At 38.1% G+C, this 19,163-nt stretch overlaps 1 protein-coding gene across 1 annotated transcript; it reads right to left on the reverse strand.

The window, feature by feature from the left end:
- Positions 1–2,988: 2,988 nt before the first annotated feature.
- Positions 2,989–18,888, reverse strand: LOC105829019 (C2H2 finger domain transcription factor crzA). The gene is made up of 2 exons (XM_012667638.3): positions 12,524–18,888; positions 2,989–10,391 (listed from the first exon to the last, which is right to left on the reverse strand). The coding sequence occupies exon 1, from the start codon at positions 15,741–15,743 to the stop codon at positions 12,600–12,602; it is 3,144 nt and encodes a 1,047-aa protein (XP_012523092.1). The 5' UTR covers positions 15,744–18,888; the 3' UTR covers positions 2,989–10,391; positions 12,524–12,599.
- Positions 18,889–19,163: the final 275 nt, after the last annotated feature.

The following is a 19,163-nucleotide window of genomic DNA, read 5'->3' on the forward strand; positions in this document are numbered from 1 at the left end:
TGTGCGAGGGAGATGTACTATTACGCAATAGCAACAGCTCGTTGCTCTTTGTAGTGGAATGTGTATATTTTTGCCCGCGAGTTTCGCGTTGCTCGCGATCGGGCGGAGCATGGTTCGACGGTGATCGGAGCATCGACGGTGATCGACACGAGATCTCGTTCCGGTTGTGTTGGTGGAAAGTGATGTGCAGTTGGCGGTTGATACACGGCGTCCAGACATGTTTGATCGGCGCGAGGGGGCGGCGGAACGCGGAACAATTTCGGTTTTTTAGTAGTGAATTTCGCGGTACCACGGAAATGGAATCGGTGACTGTGCAAAATCGTCGGTGATACGCGAGTGTGTGATCCAGGATTATTTGCGTGCCATCCAGACGCCCGGAACGTGAAGATGATGTTCGTCGAGGGTCGACTGTTGCAGTTCTGTCGTGACGAGTTCTGCGTTTCCTTCTACGATCAGCGTTTTCGGTAAGTTGACTTGTCTTTAGTTCATGTATTTATGTATTTGACTTAAAGCGGTAGAGAGGATAATTTTTTGACCGGTCACGCACGTCAGGAAAATCGCTCTAAATATATCAATACGAGAGACGATATTGGAGACTGCGTGCGTGACATCCTTTCGCGCACTACGGAATACGCGAAAGTGGCAATTATCCGAGGAAGTGATTTCATAGACGGCAACGGTCCGTTAATTTATGCTTAATCGATCATCATCATTCGGCTTCGACACACATATGAATTTGTACACTGTGCTTTAATAATTTAATAATACGATATTAACGTCGGTGTATTAATTAAAATTCTTTTTGCGAAAAAATATTTTCTGCAATCGTCAGTCTATTGCAGAAATTATTTTTTGCAACACTCTGTGTATTGTAAAAATTCGATATTTTCTGCAATTGTCAGCCTATTGTAGAAATTATTTTTTACAATCCTCTGTGTATTGTAAAAATTCGATATTTTCTGCAACACTCTGTGTATTGTAAAAATTCGGTATTTTCTGCAATTGTCAGCCTATTGTAGAAATTATTTTTTACAATCCTCTGTGTATTGTAAAAATTCGATATTTTCTGCAATTGTCAGCCTATTGCAAAAATTATTTTTTACAACACTCTGTGTATTGTAAAAATTCGATATTTTCTGCAATTGTCAGCCTATTGCAAAAATTATTTTTTACAATCCTCTGTGTATTGTAAAAATTCGATATTTTCTGCAACACTCTGTGTATTGTAAAAATTCGATAATTTCTGCAATTGTCAGCCTATTGCAAAAATTATTTTTTACAATCCTCTGTGTATTGTAAAAATTCGATATTTTCCGCAACACTCTGTGTATTGTAAAAATTCGATATTTTCTGCAACACTCTGTGTATTGTAAAAATTCGATATTTTCTGCAATTGTCAGCCTATTGCAAAAATTATTTTTTACAATCCTCTGTGTATTGTAAAAATTCGATATTTTCTGCAACACTCTGTGTATTGTAAAAATTCGATATTTTCTGCAATTGTCAGTCTATTGTAGAAATTATTTTTTGCAACACTCTGTGTATTGTAAAAATTCGGTATTTTCTGCAATTGTCAGCCTATTGCAGAAAATAATTTTTACAATGCTCTGTGTATTGTAAAAATTCGGTATTTTCTGCAACACTCTGTGTATTGTAAAAATTCGATAATTTCTGCAATTGTCAGCCTATTGCAAAAATTATTTTTTACAATCCTCTGTGTATTGTAAAAATTCGATATTTTCCGCAACACTCTGTGTATTGTAAAAATTCGACATTTTCTGCAACACTCTGTGTATTGTAAAAATTCGATATTTTCTGCAACACTCTGTGTATTGTAAAAATTCGACATTTTCTGCAACACTCTGTGTATTGTAAAAATTCGATAATTTCTGCAATTGTCAGCCTATTGCAAAAATTATTTTTTACAATCCTCTGTGTATTGTAAAAATTCGATATTTTCTGCAACACTCTGTGTATTGTAAAAATTCGATATTTTCTGCAATTGTCAGCCTATTGCATTAATTATTTTTTACAACACTCTGTGTATTGTAAAAATTCGATATTTTGTGCAATTGTCAGCCTATTGCATTAATTATTTTTTACAACACTCTGTGTATTGTAAAAATTCGATATTTTCTGCAATTGTCAGCCTATTGTACAAATTATTTTTTGCAACACTCTGTGTGTTGTAAAAATTCGATATTTGTTCCAATTGTCAGCCTATTGCAGAAATTATTTTTTACAACGCTCTGTGTGTTGTAAAAATTCATTAATTATTTACTGCAATCGTCAGCCTATTGCAGAAATTATTTTTTACAATTAAGAGCTAAGACACACGTGTGTTTACATTTAATTTCTTTGTTCTTCTTTAATTATCGACATTACTTGACGCAAATTACAAATTAAATCCCGTCCGAAAGCAGAACGGCAAGCAAATTTATTCCGCTGATATTCGTATTTCCTCAAACATCCCGTATGGATTTATTTCATCCCATCGTCACGCCATGAGAAATCTTTATTATGGAGCGACTTGCGTGCTTCAAACGCCGATAATTATTTAACGGCCTTGCCGCATCGCTTAAATGTCGTAAACAGCGACACAAGTCATTAAATAAATTACTCTGTTATGCGCGTTATAATGCAAGCATATTGTGATACTACACCTTCTATTATGGCGTGCGTGTGCGCGCGCGCATACGTGTGCATGTGTGCGTGTATGCGTATGTTATTATACTATAATTTTCCCTCTTCACGAATACTTACCTTCGCCGATCGTCTCGCTCGCGCACAACGATTGTCCTCGTGGTAAATCACTATCTTTCGGACGTTCGATGTAACAGGGAGAATTCATAATAATGAGACACATACTTACCGGGAGGAGAAAAAGATTATCGAAATAAACAAAAAAGAACGGAACCACGAGGAGAAAGAAGGAACGGAGCAGGAGGGGAATCCATTAATACGCCGCAGAGTCATCGGTCACCGACCTTTTGGATATTCATTATTTATTAATTAGCTAATATTAATTCTGAAAACGTATGAACATTTGTACATGTGTTTTGTATCATGAGGTACTTGTGTATGGCATTCGTCATATACGTAAACGGCGAATATAACTGTATACATGATCTGTATACGCGGCCTGCGTGATCGAGATCTCGCTCGAGCCTCTCTTCGCTCCACCCTTGAATCTGTCCCGTAGCGGCAGTGTGCTCCTCTCGAAAGGGCTAGTAAATTACAGAGTTAATCGTAAAAGTTTTTGTATACGCGCGCGCGGTAAATCGCGGCACGCCGCGGCTGGATGGCTTCGATGCAACGATCGGCAACGGCAATCTAATTAAAGTATTGCGATCCGGCGATCTCGGACTTGATCGCCGAAATTTTTTTTTCTTTTCTTTTTCGTTTCATCTTTCTCGGAATTCACTTCTCCGCGAGAGACGCGTAAGACTCGTCGTGATTGCGAGATCGCGCGGTTATCGCTGGAATGCGGTGCCGTATCGGGGGCTCGCCAGCTGTTGTACAATATTTTTCGCGCCTGCCTCCCGCATCGAACGTAACATAATAATTCGGGTCGCATTCCTTAGCGTTAAATGCGCGACCGGGATATGCATTTAAGCAGAAACATATCTCGCGTTTTCGTGGATCTCGATTGTCACCCTCATACAGGACGACACGTCGTCGTCGTCGTCGTCGTCGGTCGCTCGTGAGTTTTTTCACAACGAGATATAATATTACAGCAGCCGCCACACGCAGCTCGTTGATTGATTTCTCACTTATAGAATTCGTAGTCTAGAATTTAAATATATAATATATAGATTTATTTATTTATATATATATTTATACCAAAAAACATTCGTTCACAACGAATTAAAAAACATAAAAATTTAGCTAGAAGACGCGTAATACGGTACAATGGACTACACCTAACATCGCTTCTTTTCGGCTTGCTCCTTTTCTTATTCCACACACGTTTCTCTTTCACTCATTCGGTACTCTTTCACTCTTCTCTCTCTCTCTCTCTCTCACTCTTTCATTCTTTATTTTTCACTCAGTTCTTCTTTCGTCTTATAAATCGCATCGATATATTGCTTCATCATCAGGTAGATGTTGTCTAAGTCTAACAACGATGTGGACTCGCTGATAGCGGGGCAGGGGCGTCCAACGAGCCGATCGGCCATTAATTATTATTGCTGCGAAACAAGGAAAGGGCGATCGGTAATCATTACCGCGTAATTCGCAATTAAATCCACGCGACTATCGATCTTCGTCGTCGCTCGTTTTCTTCATTTTTTTTTCCTTTTTCAGCCCCGCCGTATTCGCTGTGCAAGTCTCCCTCGATTCGCGCTTGCTTCGCCAGGCTTTTTTAGCTGACGTTGATTAGCTTTCTATAAGGATGCGTATATCGGTTGATTATAGATCTTTAAATAGCGATGCAATAAATTGACGTTGTATTTAATCCACGAGAGCGATAAACCAACATGAAAATGCAGATTGCGCGATATTGCAAATTATAAGTGAAAGAATAATTTTGTAATCTTTAAAATATTTATATTCTTAAAAACGTAAAGGATTTGTAAAGACAAATTAATGCACGATGCAATATGATATACAATTCTACAACCTGAAAGTGTAAGATATATCTAAAAGTACTTTACACGTTCGCAAGATTTTTATTTTACTTTAACTTAGTCTTTTTATTCATATTAAGTACTTTGGATCATCCGAAGGAAAGTTCGAAGAATCCAACTTACCATCGTGCGAAACGATTGAGTCGCGTGCGAGATCAGAATTTTGCCTTCATCCGTAAAAGTTCGCGGGACATCCTTATCTTGTCTCGATTCTCCGATTATTTATTTGTTTATCCTTTTTCGCGCTCGAGTCGTCCGAGCGCGGCGAGCGATACCATCATCGCTATTGGCGAAGCACTCGCGAATCGAGCGATTCCTTTCGTCGAGTCCGCAACAATTTGCTAAATTACAGAATGCCCAAGGTTACGAGTACGCGACGAGAAGCCTGGCGTGGGAGAAGGGTGAGAGGGAGGGAGGGTAAAGAAGGAGAGGATTACAGAAGGGAGATGGTGGGTGTAATGGTACAGATCGGGTGGATGGGCGATTCGCCACGATCGGGATATTTCATGGAATCTCGCGGGCGCGTACATCCCCACGTGTCTGTACTCTGATATTAACTAAATTGGCCAATAAAAGCGCGAGAAAAAAATGCCCGTGCAAACAGTATATAAAACGGAAGGAATTCACGGATTTCGGAACGTTAAAACCGCTGAAACTGTTTCGCTCGCTCGGAATTAATGAAGTCCGATCACGAATACGCGAAACAAACATAACGTGCGCTAACCCGTTCGGTACCCATGTATCATACGCCATATCTCAAACTTGGCTGAATGTGGTATATCGTAAGGCAAGACTATAAAATTGCGCCAACACAATACGTAACTCCGTATTGGAAGAAAGAAATTATGCTCGGAGCACTTGAGAAAGTAATTTATAAATCTTTCAAGGTTTCTTGCGTGTTTTCCGTTTTTACGTATATACATATAATCTTAAATATGAGATAACAGTGTTAATGCGAATTTACTTGTCTTACAGATGTAAAGTGTAATTGGATTTTTGCTAATAGTACGATATATCCATACATCAAATAATACATGCATTATATACACTATATAATTCATAAAGCGTAGAATGAGTGCGTTCGATAAAAAAAAAACATAAGGAAAAAACCAAAGGAAAAGAAAGGAACGAAAAGAAAAAAATAATTGTTTAAGTGATAGTTTATTTTATTTTGCGAAATATAAACTGTTTATAAAAGATTTATAAAAATTTATAAAAACAAAACTAACCCATATTATACTAAAACTTATAAAAACAAATAGAAATTACATTACTAACTATTATTTTCTAGTTTTCGCTTTCATTTCTCCTTACTTTCTTGAAAGCATTATTATATAATACAAATCGCGGTACAGATAGATACAGACGCGTTGTTACATGTTTACTTGAAGAAAAGAATTAAATGAACATTAAATCTTATACATTGAAGACACAAATATGGACAAATATCTCTTTCGTGTTCTATTATTAAAATATTAAAATGACTAGTTGCAATGTGGGAAAAGCCCATGATACCAGTTAAATCATAAGATGCATAAACAAGATTAAAGATCTTTTTAAAACCCTACTACACAATTTTTATACCAGGTATATATTATAAATATGAAACCGGAATTTTTATTATAGAAAATACACGTTTATTGTATGAAAATAATAAAAAATATTTTATTCGAAGTATTGCCTTGAGTTGAAAATCTTTATCACATGTCAAAACAAGAAAATGACGCCAATGATGCGGTTTGACGGTAATTACATTGACAGCTAGCGTTACCCATCCATGGGAAAATTCCGGTTTCATGTTTACAGACCTTGTAATCTGAGCTACATTTCTGTAATCTTGTAAATTTCAACGGGAATAACTTTTCTTTTAATTCAGTCTTTGCAGTTCTTCGTCATGAGAGCTTATGCATCTTATGTTACGCATATTATCTTCAAAACGGTACTGTAAGCATGCAAAATCCTAAAATCGTTATTACGAAGCTTAAAAAATGGCTTATCGTCGACCGGAACAAAAAAAATTATAATCTTGAAATCAACGTAAAGAAATACTATATAATGTAGCGGAATAATTAACAATTTTCTCATAATGTTCGGAGATATGCAAACTCGTGATTTCTAATATTATTATATTTACTGATTTCAAGCAGTTTTGTTCCATTTTTTAAATTTCGTGGATTTTGGGATTTTGCATGCCCGTCAAGAGGAACAGAGAGAAAACGCATGGTGTCATTATTTCATATTTGGAAAGAAGTTATAAATGTCAGCATACATTCGTTACATATATTGTATAATCGAAATCTATTCATCATCCATTATGTCGCAGTCGCCGTACACTCTTTTACATTCTCTATGGAACTTTATAATTTACCAACACGCATGGCTATGGCACAAGGGAGATATAAACAAGAAGTGTGTGTGTGTGTGTGTGTGTGTGTGTGTGTGTGTGTGTGTGTGTGGAAAATTACACTTTTATGAAATGAGAAAATCCCTATTGAGTTACATTTCGCTCGCACGTTGCGCAAATTGTCTCTAATATATTCTTCGAGAAAATGCCCATGAAGTCAGAATCACATTTTCGAGGGATATCCCAACATTATTGATATTTTGCCCATTTTGTCATTCAAACCGCGTTTATATTATTTACAAATGTCTTATCATTATTCTAACAGTATGTGTAGAGGCAATGTCTCTGAATGCAGAAATTCTTTTAATTTTTTCCTTTTAAATTTAAAGTAGGAAAATAAAGGAAAAGCTCTAAAGAGAAATTTCTCAGTTTTTATAATCTATGTTTTGTCTCTTCCTCAAAAATAATTATCTATCTAGAGAAATTATGACTTGCGCGTGATGTATTCGAGTTTTACAAAGTAATATTGACTTATTACTTGATTGATAGAATCGTTAATTTCTTATGATCTCAAACATCTCGAGACATTGTTTCTAAGTTGATTTTTACATATGTGACATACACTGTGTAAAATGTTTAGGGGATCACTCTTTAGAACATAAAATATCTTTAAAAGAGTAAGGGACTCTTACGGAAAAAGGAACTTTTCTATTTTTTATTTTTATTTTTTAAGAAATACGAAATCTTACGTGTGAACCAAATACTATCATTTTAATAAACTAAAACATTTTCTAAAAGGATTATTATAAATTCGAGATACCTTATTCGAGATATTATCCTATTAGCCTAATGTGTGTCAAAGACATTTTGGAAAATAATCCCCTAGTGTATACACACATGTATAAGCGTAGTGTTATACATAGCACATACACAGCACGTGCTGGGTGATCATCACTTTTCACAATAGGCATTAAAATGAATATAAAATGTATACGGAATTGTAGGTCATGATACAAGAATTTTTACCAATAATAATAATAATAAGTAATAATACAATTATATAATAGTAATAGATGTAATAGTCCATAATATGGAAAACAAGTTTTCAGTTCTCTTTTCGAACAACGCTACTATACACAAAATTCTTCACATAGAAGAACCATACTAAAAATACAGCCGTTAAAATGTTCTTGCTCACGCTTTTTTCGCATCTTTCTTTCATCATCCTCCGACATGGAGACGAATGAAATCGTGAACGTCGTATCATGTCCTCCTCTCACACATGACAGTTTTGTAAAACATTGATATGGCTAGATACATATATTCGATCGCAATCGGAACGCGCACACATTTTCTTCCGAACGCCTTTCTTTACGATTATCTTTTTTTTTTTTTACTAAAATTGAGTGTGCAGTAACACTGTTGTGATATGTTTCTAGAGAACGTACGTCAGTATTTCTTTAGTCTTCGCATCTCTCATAGCGAATTCGGTTGCGCACTAACATATTAAGTGTAAAAACATAATATAGATGCCCTAATTGCCAAAAGTATCAACTATATTCTATCAAATAGTATACTAAGTTATATTAAGTATACTAAATTATGTTAAAAAAAACATAAGTCCAACGTGCGCACAAGTCTTTTCGCCAACTTGTATATATTTGTATATGTGTGTATGTGTTTTTAATGTTCCTACACATAGATAGTTATATATAACTAATTCACATTAGTGCGCAATGGCGCATCCAACCAAATTTGCTATTAGATCTTTTTTTTTCTTATCCTTTCTCTCTCTTTCTCTCTTTGTCTCTCGCATTTTTCATTATTCATACATTTTCAAATGTTAAAGTCTAAATTATAACGTCTTATTACGGGTAGATTGAACCGGCGGGCGATTCAAGAAAGAAAAATTATTTACAAAAATAATACAAAAAAATTTATACATTTTATACATTCTTTTCTTTTTCAACTTGAGATTTCGATAAAGGAATGACCTCTATCCATATACGAGTATAAATGTTTAAACATTTATCCATTGATATGAAAAATGCAATATGAAAATGCATCATTTCGCCCGCACGGCCGCTCTTCGCTACTTTTACAATATTATTACTATTATTATTATTATTATTATTACTATTATTATTATTGCATTGGCTCTTTCATCTTGTCTCTTTCCTCCATTCATTCATCGTTAAATTCCTGAACTCTGAGGTAGTTTGTTCCGGATGTGACATTATATAGTAAAACTGGCAAGAATGCTATATTATCAATTACCGTGTTACCGTGTTACCGTTATATTACGTCGATATTATTATGATGATATTACTCTTTTTTAATATGATAAACAAACACGGCGCTTGAAAGGATATCGCGTTTGTTCGCGTAAGTACGTGATGTACGTTCTTCGCGTCTGATTCTATCCCTACACACGTTCTTATGTTGTTTCATATAGGATACTTCTAAAACGACATTATTTTAGCTGATGGTGAAGGCCAGCTTTGGACATTTATTATGAAGTTTATTTAATAATGTAGGTTTAATATATTTATAACGTAAAATGTGTCTGTATCTTAAAAATGAAGGATAAACCGATCGTATTTATCACTTGCGAGGTTTCTTTACAAATCATCAATAAATAATATTGCTACGAATGACGTTATCGAATTAGAAATATCCTGGCATTGTATATTCATAGTATATTCATCGTAACGGTTATACGATCTTTGAGGTAATTAATAAATGTACTATTAATAAATTAATTACGTTATATCATAATATTAATATTAAATATTATATAGAAATAAATTTATTAAAAATGTTTTAAAAACAGTTTCGTATGAGCAATGGAAACTACGAAATTTTCATTTTGTTATATTTATTAAAAAGTCAAACGCGGATTAAAATACGGATAGAAATAGAAGTACGGACCGTCATGATAAACTTAATGTACAAGATATAAAATATGTATACTTATATTAACAGATTATTTGTAATGAAACAATTATAGAACAAACATTTTCATTATTTCCTTATTTTTGTAATCAAGAACAATCAAACAAACTTGTAAGTTCAACACATTCGACGTTAGAGATAATTCTTTTTAAACGACAACAGTTGCATGAATATTTAAATAATTAGTGTAGTAATCACGTGATAAAAAATTATTAACGCATCTGAAATCGGCCGTTCGATTCGACAACGACCGGAGGAAACAATTATGCATACCTGGACGTTATTTCGTTATAGCGACGAGATTTGTTTATCCATAATTGTATGCTTGCGTGCGTCGAATGACGCGTGGCTCGAAGGAAAATTCGCTCCAAGGGGTCGGATTGCAGTCTCGGTGATTGGTTCATTTTGCCAGTAATTAATCAGGCATCGATTAATTAGTGCCGTCAATATACGGAACGATTGAACTGCGAAAATATGTAATCAACAAACTTCAACATAGGAAATATGTACGTCAACAACAAAAGTCACTAATAAATTATTAGTACTTCAACGTATTTAATACGAACAAATAATGCTAATAAATAGAATAAGATTCGAAAATATCCTATATGAATTTTTTAGAATGTAAACTACTAATATTAAATCAACAGTTAATTTTACTAATAAATGAAGCAAAAGTTCATACAGTAATTGAACATAATACAAAAATTCGGAATAAGTGAGAGTATTGATCGAATTTTCGAGAGTATTGATACGTGTGTATAATTTACAGTTTAATTAATATAATTCTCTCTATAATTTATATATAAAATATTAAAACATTTAATATCTCTAAAAATGACAGATGAGAACTCATTATTAAATTTTTTTATGAAGTTAATATAAAAATACGAGCAAAGTCCACTTCGAGCAACGCACAAATCGTAACTTATACTATCTTAGGCTTTTAAATAAACAAATGAGGCACTAGTGTTAGAACGTGCCCGGTCAACAATTGGAATGTATATCAAAAGGAATGTAAAATACATTCTTCGAATAAAACCTAATTTTCTTATCGCAATTTATCGGAATTATTTGTAACACAAAGACATTTAAATTTATTGAAAAATTTTCATACTAAATTTTAATAGAAATTTAAACGGAGTTTTCTATTTTTTATACGCAAAAGAAAAAATTTAACATAAAATATTTTACAGTACTAAGAGAATATCTACTATTTTATACAAATTTACAAAAAAATACAATTTACAAATTTACAAAAAATACCATTTACAATATTTAAAAAATATTAAAAATAAGGTGAACTTTTACTTTTTTAGGAAGAGCGCGGGTAGATTTTTATATTATATTAAATGTTTCAATTTTTTATAAAAAGCTTTTTATGCTTAGTTTTGTATTTTCCTTCAGTCAAAGAGTAATAGAGGCTCTTCTATTGCTGTTGTGATTTAGAAGTTTTTCTTTTACAATTTATATAATATTATAAATAATAGTATATATTTACAATCGCAATATTGATGATTATAATATACTTATAATCACTAATATTATCTAGAAATTATTACATCTTCATCCATAACGATTGTATGCATTCTAAAATTGAAAATATCCATATATGTGTATCACATTTTGCAAAAAAAACAAATATATATAATGATAAATTAAATGCAATTAATAAGAGGAAATTTTAGTAGAAACTTATGCTGAGAAAATATAAAATAAAATGTGATTGTAAATGCATAATTATTAATAGTAACTTCAGTACTAAACACAAAAAAGTATAAAAACGTCAAACGAGTATGCTTTTAACACTTATTGGCTTTCCTCTTATGATTGTAATTTATTAAAGAGCCTTTTTATTCACACTTAAGTATTAATAAGGATAATATAATAATATACACTTATATATATTTTTAAAATACTTTGTACAATTTATACGCTTAATATCGCGTTGATATTTTAATTTTTCGATTATTTAATCTCTTGATAATTAATTTAAAAAGGTGACATTTACAATTCTCTCGAGATCGTCATCAAAACGAGTCATGAAATTAAAATTTGCTGATTCAAGCAATTCATATGACTGAAATAATAGAAAAAATCTCACGCCATTCCGTCGGTATTGATTCGGGAAATGGCAATGATTTTAGGGCCATATTATTATCGTAAAATGTCGCCGATATTGATTTGTTTTTTATACATATTTTAAGGAACATCAGTAATTTCGGTATATTGAGAAGTCCGTTCGATCTTTTTATATTATTTTCTTGGAGAATATTGAGTTTCTTCGACTTAAATATTAAGCATTTATATCGATATTGATGCGAGAGAGAAAGGAAACTGTTATTCTTTCAGAAAATATATACAAGGGAAAATATATACAAGCCATTCTCGAGAAATTATATGTCGAATCTTATCTATTTTATTGAGATAATTATTATAGTATCTTATCATAAACTACAATAATTATTAAATTAATTGATAAGTTAATTGATTACGCGCCGAGTTTCGAATTGCAGATTGAAAAAAATAAAAAAGATGAAAGTGCGAAACTAAATATTTAAAAAAACAATGTCCGTTAGCCGACAGAGACTCTTACCTCGTGTTTTGTTATTAGGACGATCTCGAGGCCGCGCATCGGACTGTCCCCAATCAAGCAAAGACATGAATCTTTATTAATTATCTAACTGTAACTTCTTGATTCTTGAAATATTTTGTTGCAACCGTGCTGCTCCGTTTGTTATTGATGTAACGATATTGATCCGTTGGGGATTATTAGGGTTGACTCGTTGAGAGAAGACCCGAGCAGCTTGCCGTTGTTTTTCTAGTCGCATTTTCTTATTGTGTGTTTCTTGATGCTTCTTCATGTGATCTTGCCTGATGAATCCCTTGCCGCAAATATCACATTTAAAGGGCCGTTTACCAGTGTGGATGCAAAGGTGCCGCTTAAGATCAGTTTTGTGAGCGAATATCTTTGGGCACATTTCGCATTTGTGCTTTCTCGCCATCGAATGCATTGTCGAGTGCCTGTTGTGCTGCTCCTCGTCTGGAAACCGTTTGCCGCACTGGCTACATTTAAACGGCCTCTCGCCCGAATGAAAGCTTCTAATATGCTGCGTCAAGTAGCAGGCCTTGTTGAACACCTTATTGCAATCAACGCACTTATGTATGTCACCGTCTGAGATGATATTAGCAGTAGTGATAATCTTATTACATTCCTTCTTTGTACTGCCTTTGACCTTACGATTTTTCTTGAGGTCCAAACCGATATTTGGATCTAAATCTTCCTTCGCATGTCCTAAATGTGGTAAATGATTGTTGTTTTTCTCGATAACGTGCTCAAGTGTATAGCACAATGTAACTGTTGCATTTTCATCTTGCGTTACATTGTCTACAACGTCATTTGTCTGCAACGTCGTCATGTCTACATTGCTAAATGGCTTAGCATAACGCGAAGGTGAAAATATGTCATAATTTGATTCTGAAGATTCAAATGACTCTTGAGGAGTGATCTCCTCCTCCACATTTAGCCCCCCCACGTTAACGGTCTCTGTCTGGTTTTGATCTACCGCGTATTCGAATTCCGTAAAATTTAAAATAGTTCTAAAACTGGGCAACATATGTCGTGGCCGCTCGTTTTGCTCGTTACCAATAGTAAGGTGTAGGATAGCCGTTTGGGTAGATTCCAGTGGGACCGCCGGGGTGCTGGTAGTAATTGTAACGTGGGGGGGCAAGGCGTTTGGGTACGGTTGATGAGGCATCGTAGTACCCCCCATCGCTGTGGGCGAAGTCATTGCCTGATGGCCCGAGCCGGGCGGCGAGTTCATGTGATGAACCGGGTGGGATGATGAACCCATTGGCGAAGGGCAATTCAGGGTGTGCGATGCCACCGGTGGGGGCATGGTGGGCGAAATCGTGGAATGATGCACCGGCTGGCCCGACGAACCCGTTGACAGGTGAGGCTGCTGTTGCTGCTGTTGCTGAAGACCCAGTTGGTGAGGCGCTGTACCCATTTGTTGCTGATGGTGTCCCGCCAGCGGCGATGACACCGGGGAATTGATTATTCCCGCATGGACCAGTTGCTGCTGCTGCTGCTGCTGCTGCTGTACCAGGGCCGCTGTTAAAGATTCGCTGCTGCTGTTGCTGCTGTTGGAATTGTTGTTGCAGAGCGTGGTGGGCGTGTGAAGCAGGCCCCTCGTCGCCTCGCCCGAGGGACCTGCCATCAAGTTTGGGGGACTCCGCGAAGATGATAATTCTGGTGGAGACCGCGCGGGAGCGCCGCCGCCTCTGCCACTCGTCGAATGACCAGTGCTATTCTCTCTAGGGGGATGATGATGAGCGTTGATTGGTAGAGTTGCCGGATCGGGCTCTTTTCCATTCTTGACAGCGTTTTTATGTAGCGTAGTATTATAATGCCTCTTCAAATGTCCTGAACTTGTAAACCACTTGTTGCACGCAGTGCAATTGTATGTCTTTGGACGGCGCGCCTCGTTGCTTTTCCAGTTTTGATTTCCCAACGGTGGCGCTTTTGGCGTTTGTTGCACGAATCCAGCCGACATCTGATGGCCCGACATCGGTTGTGTGCTCGAGATTATTGGCGAATTCTGATGCCCGTGCTCCACGGGCATATGTTGACTGCGTATATATTGATCCTGATCAGCGATAGGTGGAATATTGTTTATGGGACCCATTGGTGGATGTCCTGTATGATAATCGTGAGTTTGAATAGTTGGCCAACCCAACATGGAACTCACCGGAAGCGATTCTACTCTTTGCGACTGCTGCTGCTGCATCACTTGTTGATGATGCATCTGCATCTGAAGTCCTTGCTGTTGTTGCTGCTGCTGCTGTTGTTGCTGCTGTAACCTAATCATTTCCTCTTCGTATCTATGCGTTTGCACCTTATGAGAATCTAAGTCAAGAATTTCAGTTTGTTCCTCCGGTTGTTCTTGCTTTATCTCCGACTTGACCGTCTGTCCATTGTAATCGTAGCTGGTTTGTTGCGGTTGATTTGAGAGAGGCGGCGATGAGTGTAATTGCTGGCCTTGTTGTTGAGGACTGTTACCCAGCTGTTGATACTGAGGTACGGATGGATACGTGGTAGGTGAGTCTAAATGATTCGTTCTCGTGTGCTCACCTAATTGATTCGCATCCTCAAAAGCGGCACCACATTTGTCGCAATGAAAAGGCGGGCTTTGTGGGCTGGTGGAATTAGAAGTCGCGTGAATTGTTTCCGAGGGAAACAATTGCTGATGTTGATACGGTTGATATGGATAGCGCATGTAACCACTGTCGCGACCGCCGTTGCTCTGGCCGTCTTCCTGTGATGGCGAAAAATGATGAGACATGATGTAAGTTTGATCGTTCTGCATAAAGTAGCCGCTCTCGCTAAACATTGGAGCTCGAAAATGATCGTACGGCTGACAGACAATTGTCTGTATGGCAGGCTGTTGAGATTGTTGTTGCGATTGTTGTTGCTGCTGCTGTTGTGTTTGTTGTTGCGAGGATGTTAGATCCTGAGAGGGCGACATCGATGACGGCTCGCTCGAATCCGCCGGCACGCTGTCGCGGCTGGCGCTCACGTGATTATTGTGGTTACCAGTCTTGCTATGGTTATTATTACTTTCTTCCTGCTGTGCCTTATTGGGCCATTGATTTAACGAATTTTTATTATGCTGGTAGTGCATATGCACCTCCAAGCTCTTCTCGCTGTCGAAATTGACACCGCAAGGCTTGCAGTGGTGCTCCGCATTAGAGCTACCGCCTACGTACTGTTGCTGTTGCTGTTGCGTCTCGACGGCACTCGTCATCTCACTCATATTGTCCTTTCCCCTCCGTTTCGGCGCCGCCGTCAAGTCACGCGCTTCAATCGTTGTTTACTTGCAGGCGTGATATACACGCTCAAACAGTAGCTTGTACACAACACTAACAGAACGAAACCGGTCGAAATATACATGAGTACTTGCCACGCGCCCGCACGCGCGCGCGCGCAAACGAGGTAATCCACTCTTTCCTTTTTTTCTGTTTTCGATTGTTTCACTTCGCCACCTCCTAAATTGCGTCTCGTGACGCGATAGAACCACACGAGATATCATATGGGCACGACGACGACGATAATAGCGCGAAACGGCACCGTAAGATAAGTCACTTGTGTGGATTCAGTCTCAGCAGGGACGAAATAATACACCTTGTGATAGCTGGCAGGGCTGGTGAATGAGGATAGAGGTAGGGAAGAGGATCAAACAAATAACGAGAAGAAGGGAGAAAACAAAAAGAAACCGGGGATACAGCGTGTTCTACATTTATCATATGATCGCACTTGCTCCAAACGTGAATGTCCAACTTAATGTCACGCGAGAAGTCGCGATCACCGCGTGCAGCATCGTCGGCCTCGGTTGGACGACGTGTCGACGACGGTGACGACGACAGCGAGACGGTACCACTTGCTAGTTCCCACCGTGGTGCCGGGGACGCGACTTCCAATAACGAGACTCGAACAACGCCGGTTAACTCGGCGCCGGGACGAACAAAACAAAACAAACGCGAACACGCGTACCGCTCATGATTTACATGTTGAGCGGCTCTCGTATCTGCATTTTTCGTTTCGAAGCAAGGTTATCCTCGTTCGGCGACACGACAGAAAAATTCTGGAGGGAAACGTGTCTTGAAACGTCCCGACGATCTTTATCTTGAAGATTGTTAAGAGAGACTCACTGCGATTTGCGATGTCTATTCCTCGTGTGTAGTAGCTCACTCAGAGTCTCTCTCTCTCTCTCTCTGTTCACAATTGATTGCAGGCGTCTTAAAAGCGATCACCTGACGTCACATATTCCAGTACTGCGAGAACGATAGAACTGAAGCCGCGAACACAATGAGATGCAAGCACCTCAGCCTTGCGTCACCCCTCCATTCAGCCCCCCCGCTCTCATTCTCCCTCTCTTTCTCTGTCTCTCTTTCTTTCTCTCTCTCTCTTCTTCCCTTTTTCTCACTCTCCTCGGATTTTACACTTGCTCACTACTACCGTAGAACCGTGTCGTACGAACGCCGGCACTACTCTGCCGGCTGGAATTCCGTAGTTTCGAGACCTCGGGCTCGCGCCAAGGCACCATTCTCCTCCCCTCACCCCTCCCTCGCTGTGTTCCGCCCCACACTGCTTCCTTCGCCAATACTCGCCACCCCCTCTTCGTCGTCACTTGCCGACTCTTCGAATTCTGCCTTTCTCTCTCAGACTTGAACGCGGTTTCCCTCAGTTCTCTATAACCATCTCTCTCCCACTCACTTTGTCGTTCTCTCCGAACGTCTTTCTCCCTTCTTGTCTAACACCGGCGAATCGTGCTTCTCTCCGTCCAACGTTAAAACTTTCTCTTTCTCTCGTGAAGGCTCCATCGTTCCATCACGCTCCTTTCGTTGGAAGAACTCTCGCCCTTCTCACTTGCTCTCCGTTATGTTTTTATCTCGCTCTTTCCTTTGCTCTCTCTCTCTCTCTCTCTCTCTCTCTCTCTCTTTCTCTCACTTAAACTTCTCCCTCCCGTCTCGTCCAAAACTTGGCCGAAACATGAGTCTGTCTCTCTTCTTTTTTCTCTTTCGCTTGCTTACTCCTGTCCTTCTACCAACCCCACTACCTTCGACTACAGTCGATCTTCTCCGATTCTCGCCTGAAGAGGGATAGGCACGCACGACAAAACGGTGGAAAGCGACAGCCAACCAAATTTGAGAGCTCCTTACCCCTCCTGGCTTTCGTCCTCCCTCTTCGTTCCTTCCAACGAGTGTTTGGTCGTTCTCTTCCTCTGGCTTTACTCGTTTTCCTCGCTCACTCTCGGCAAGCGACGAATCCTGCAGGAGATGCTGCGCGTTCTCTCTCTCTCTCTCTCTCTCTCTCTCTCTCTTTCTGTTAGCTTCATCCTCTTCGAGCTTGTATGTCCTCTTTCAATTACGACGCCGCTCCGCTACGTCCTTCCTCCCTTCTACGGCAACGCGTCTTCAGAGAGAGAACACGACGGACAGACGTGCGCATGGCACGAGAATCCTTGCTCGTCTGCACGCCCGCGTACCGGCCGGCGTCTCGTCCTTATTCACCAACTTTATACAGCGAGATTCTTTCGAGATTCCCGATACGGATCTTTCGAATTAGACACGTGTCGATTTTTTTAAAGCAACATATTTTGCGTGTATCTCACAAACATCTAACATGCTTTGTAAAATAAATACAAAAAATTTTTTGTAAGAAAATAATTAAGTTAGAAATTAATTGCACTATTAAAAATTAATTAATTTCCATCAATTTATTATAGGGAAGCCCTACGGAAAATTTTAATCGCTTTCATTATTTTGCTTTGAGAGAATATTTTTGTGTATAAAAAAATTATCAGGCGAAGAGAGAAATAAATGTAATCCTGTTAGTACTTTAACATGTTAGGAACGCGAACCAGTCCACGTTTCGTCTTCAAAAAATCCCTTCGAACGACTTGAAGAATCACCTAATTCCACCGAGTGATAAACGTAACTCTCGACAGTTTGCTTGACTTTTTATGAATCTGAGGCACGAGCCCTTTGTAGAGATGCTTGCGTAAAAAGTGCGAGAGTATTATCCAGCGATAACTAGACTTTTTCTCGTACTCTGCCCCCGTATCCGCCACTCTCGCCTCTGTCTTTCTTCTCCCTTTCCGCACTCCCTCTCCTATCAGGCGCTCTCGCAAAGCAGTTTGGTCGTATAAAAAAAAATGTGGGTAACCTTGCATTTTTTATGATACCTTTTTTCCCACACGCAAACACGGCTCTCCTCGGCCTGTGCACTTTGCCCACGGAATGCGACAAGTTTTTCTATTCCCGTCTCTCACCCTTTATCTCTGTCCAACCCGGCTATATTCACCACCGTGCAAGTCTAACCCTTTACTCCAACTATGAATATGTTTATTGCACTGCATGGCGACCACCTGATGCAGGGGAGAGAACCTCGCCGCATGCGTGGGCGACACATAGGGCACAGGGGACTCAAAACGAATGAGTGTCACCTGACTAGTATCTTTAAACGATCAGCATTAAGATCAGGTAGCGTGACGCGATTAACCTTTTCGCTTTAAACGTACACTGTACAGGTACATTCAGTTGGGACCGTGAATGTCGCAATAAACAGCCGACCAAAGTTTTTCTCACTATTATTTTATAATTGTTTTATAAATTATTCTTATATATATTTTATTAATATATATAGGAATAATTAATAAAACATTTTTTAATTG

This window comes from Monomorium pharaonis, chromosome 9 (assembly GCF_013373865.1).
Source record: "Monomorium pharaonis isolate MP-MQ-018 chromosome 9, ASM1337386v2, whole genome shotgun sequence".
Lineage (NCBI taxonomy): Eukaryota > Metazoa > Arthropoda > Insecta > Hymenoptera > Formicidae > Monomorium > Monomorium pharaonis.

What these genes read in the sequence shown, in the direction of transcription:
- LOC105829019 (XM_012667638.3), bottom strand. Translation starts at nt 15,743, where the DNA reads ATGAGTGAGATGACGAGTGCCGTCGAGACGCAACAGCAACAGCAACAG.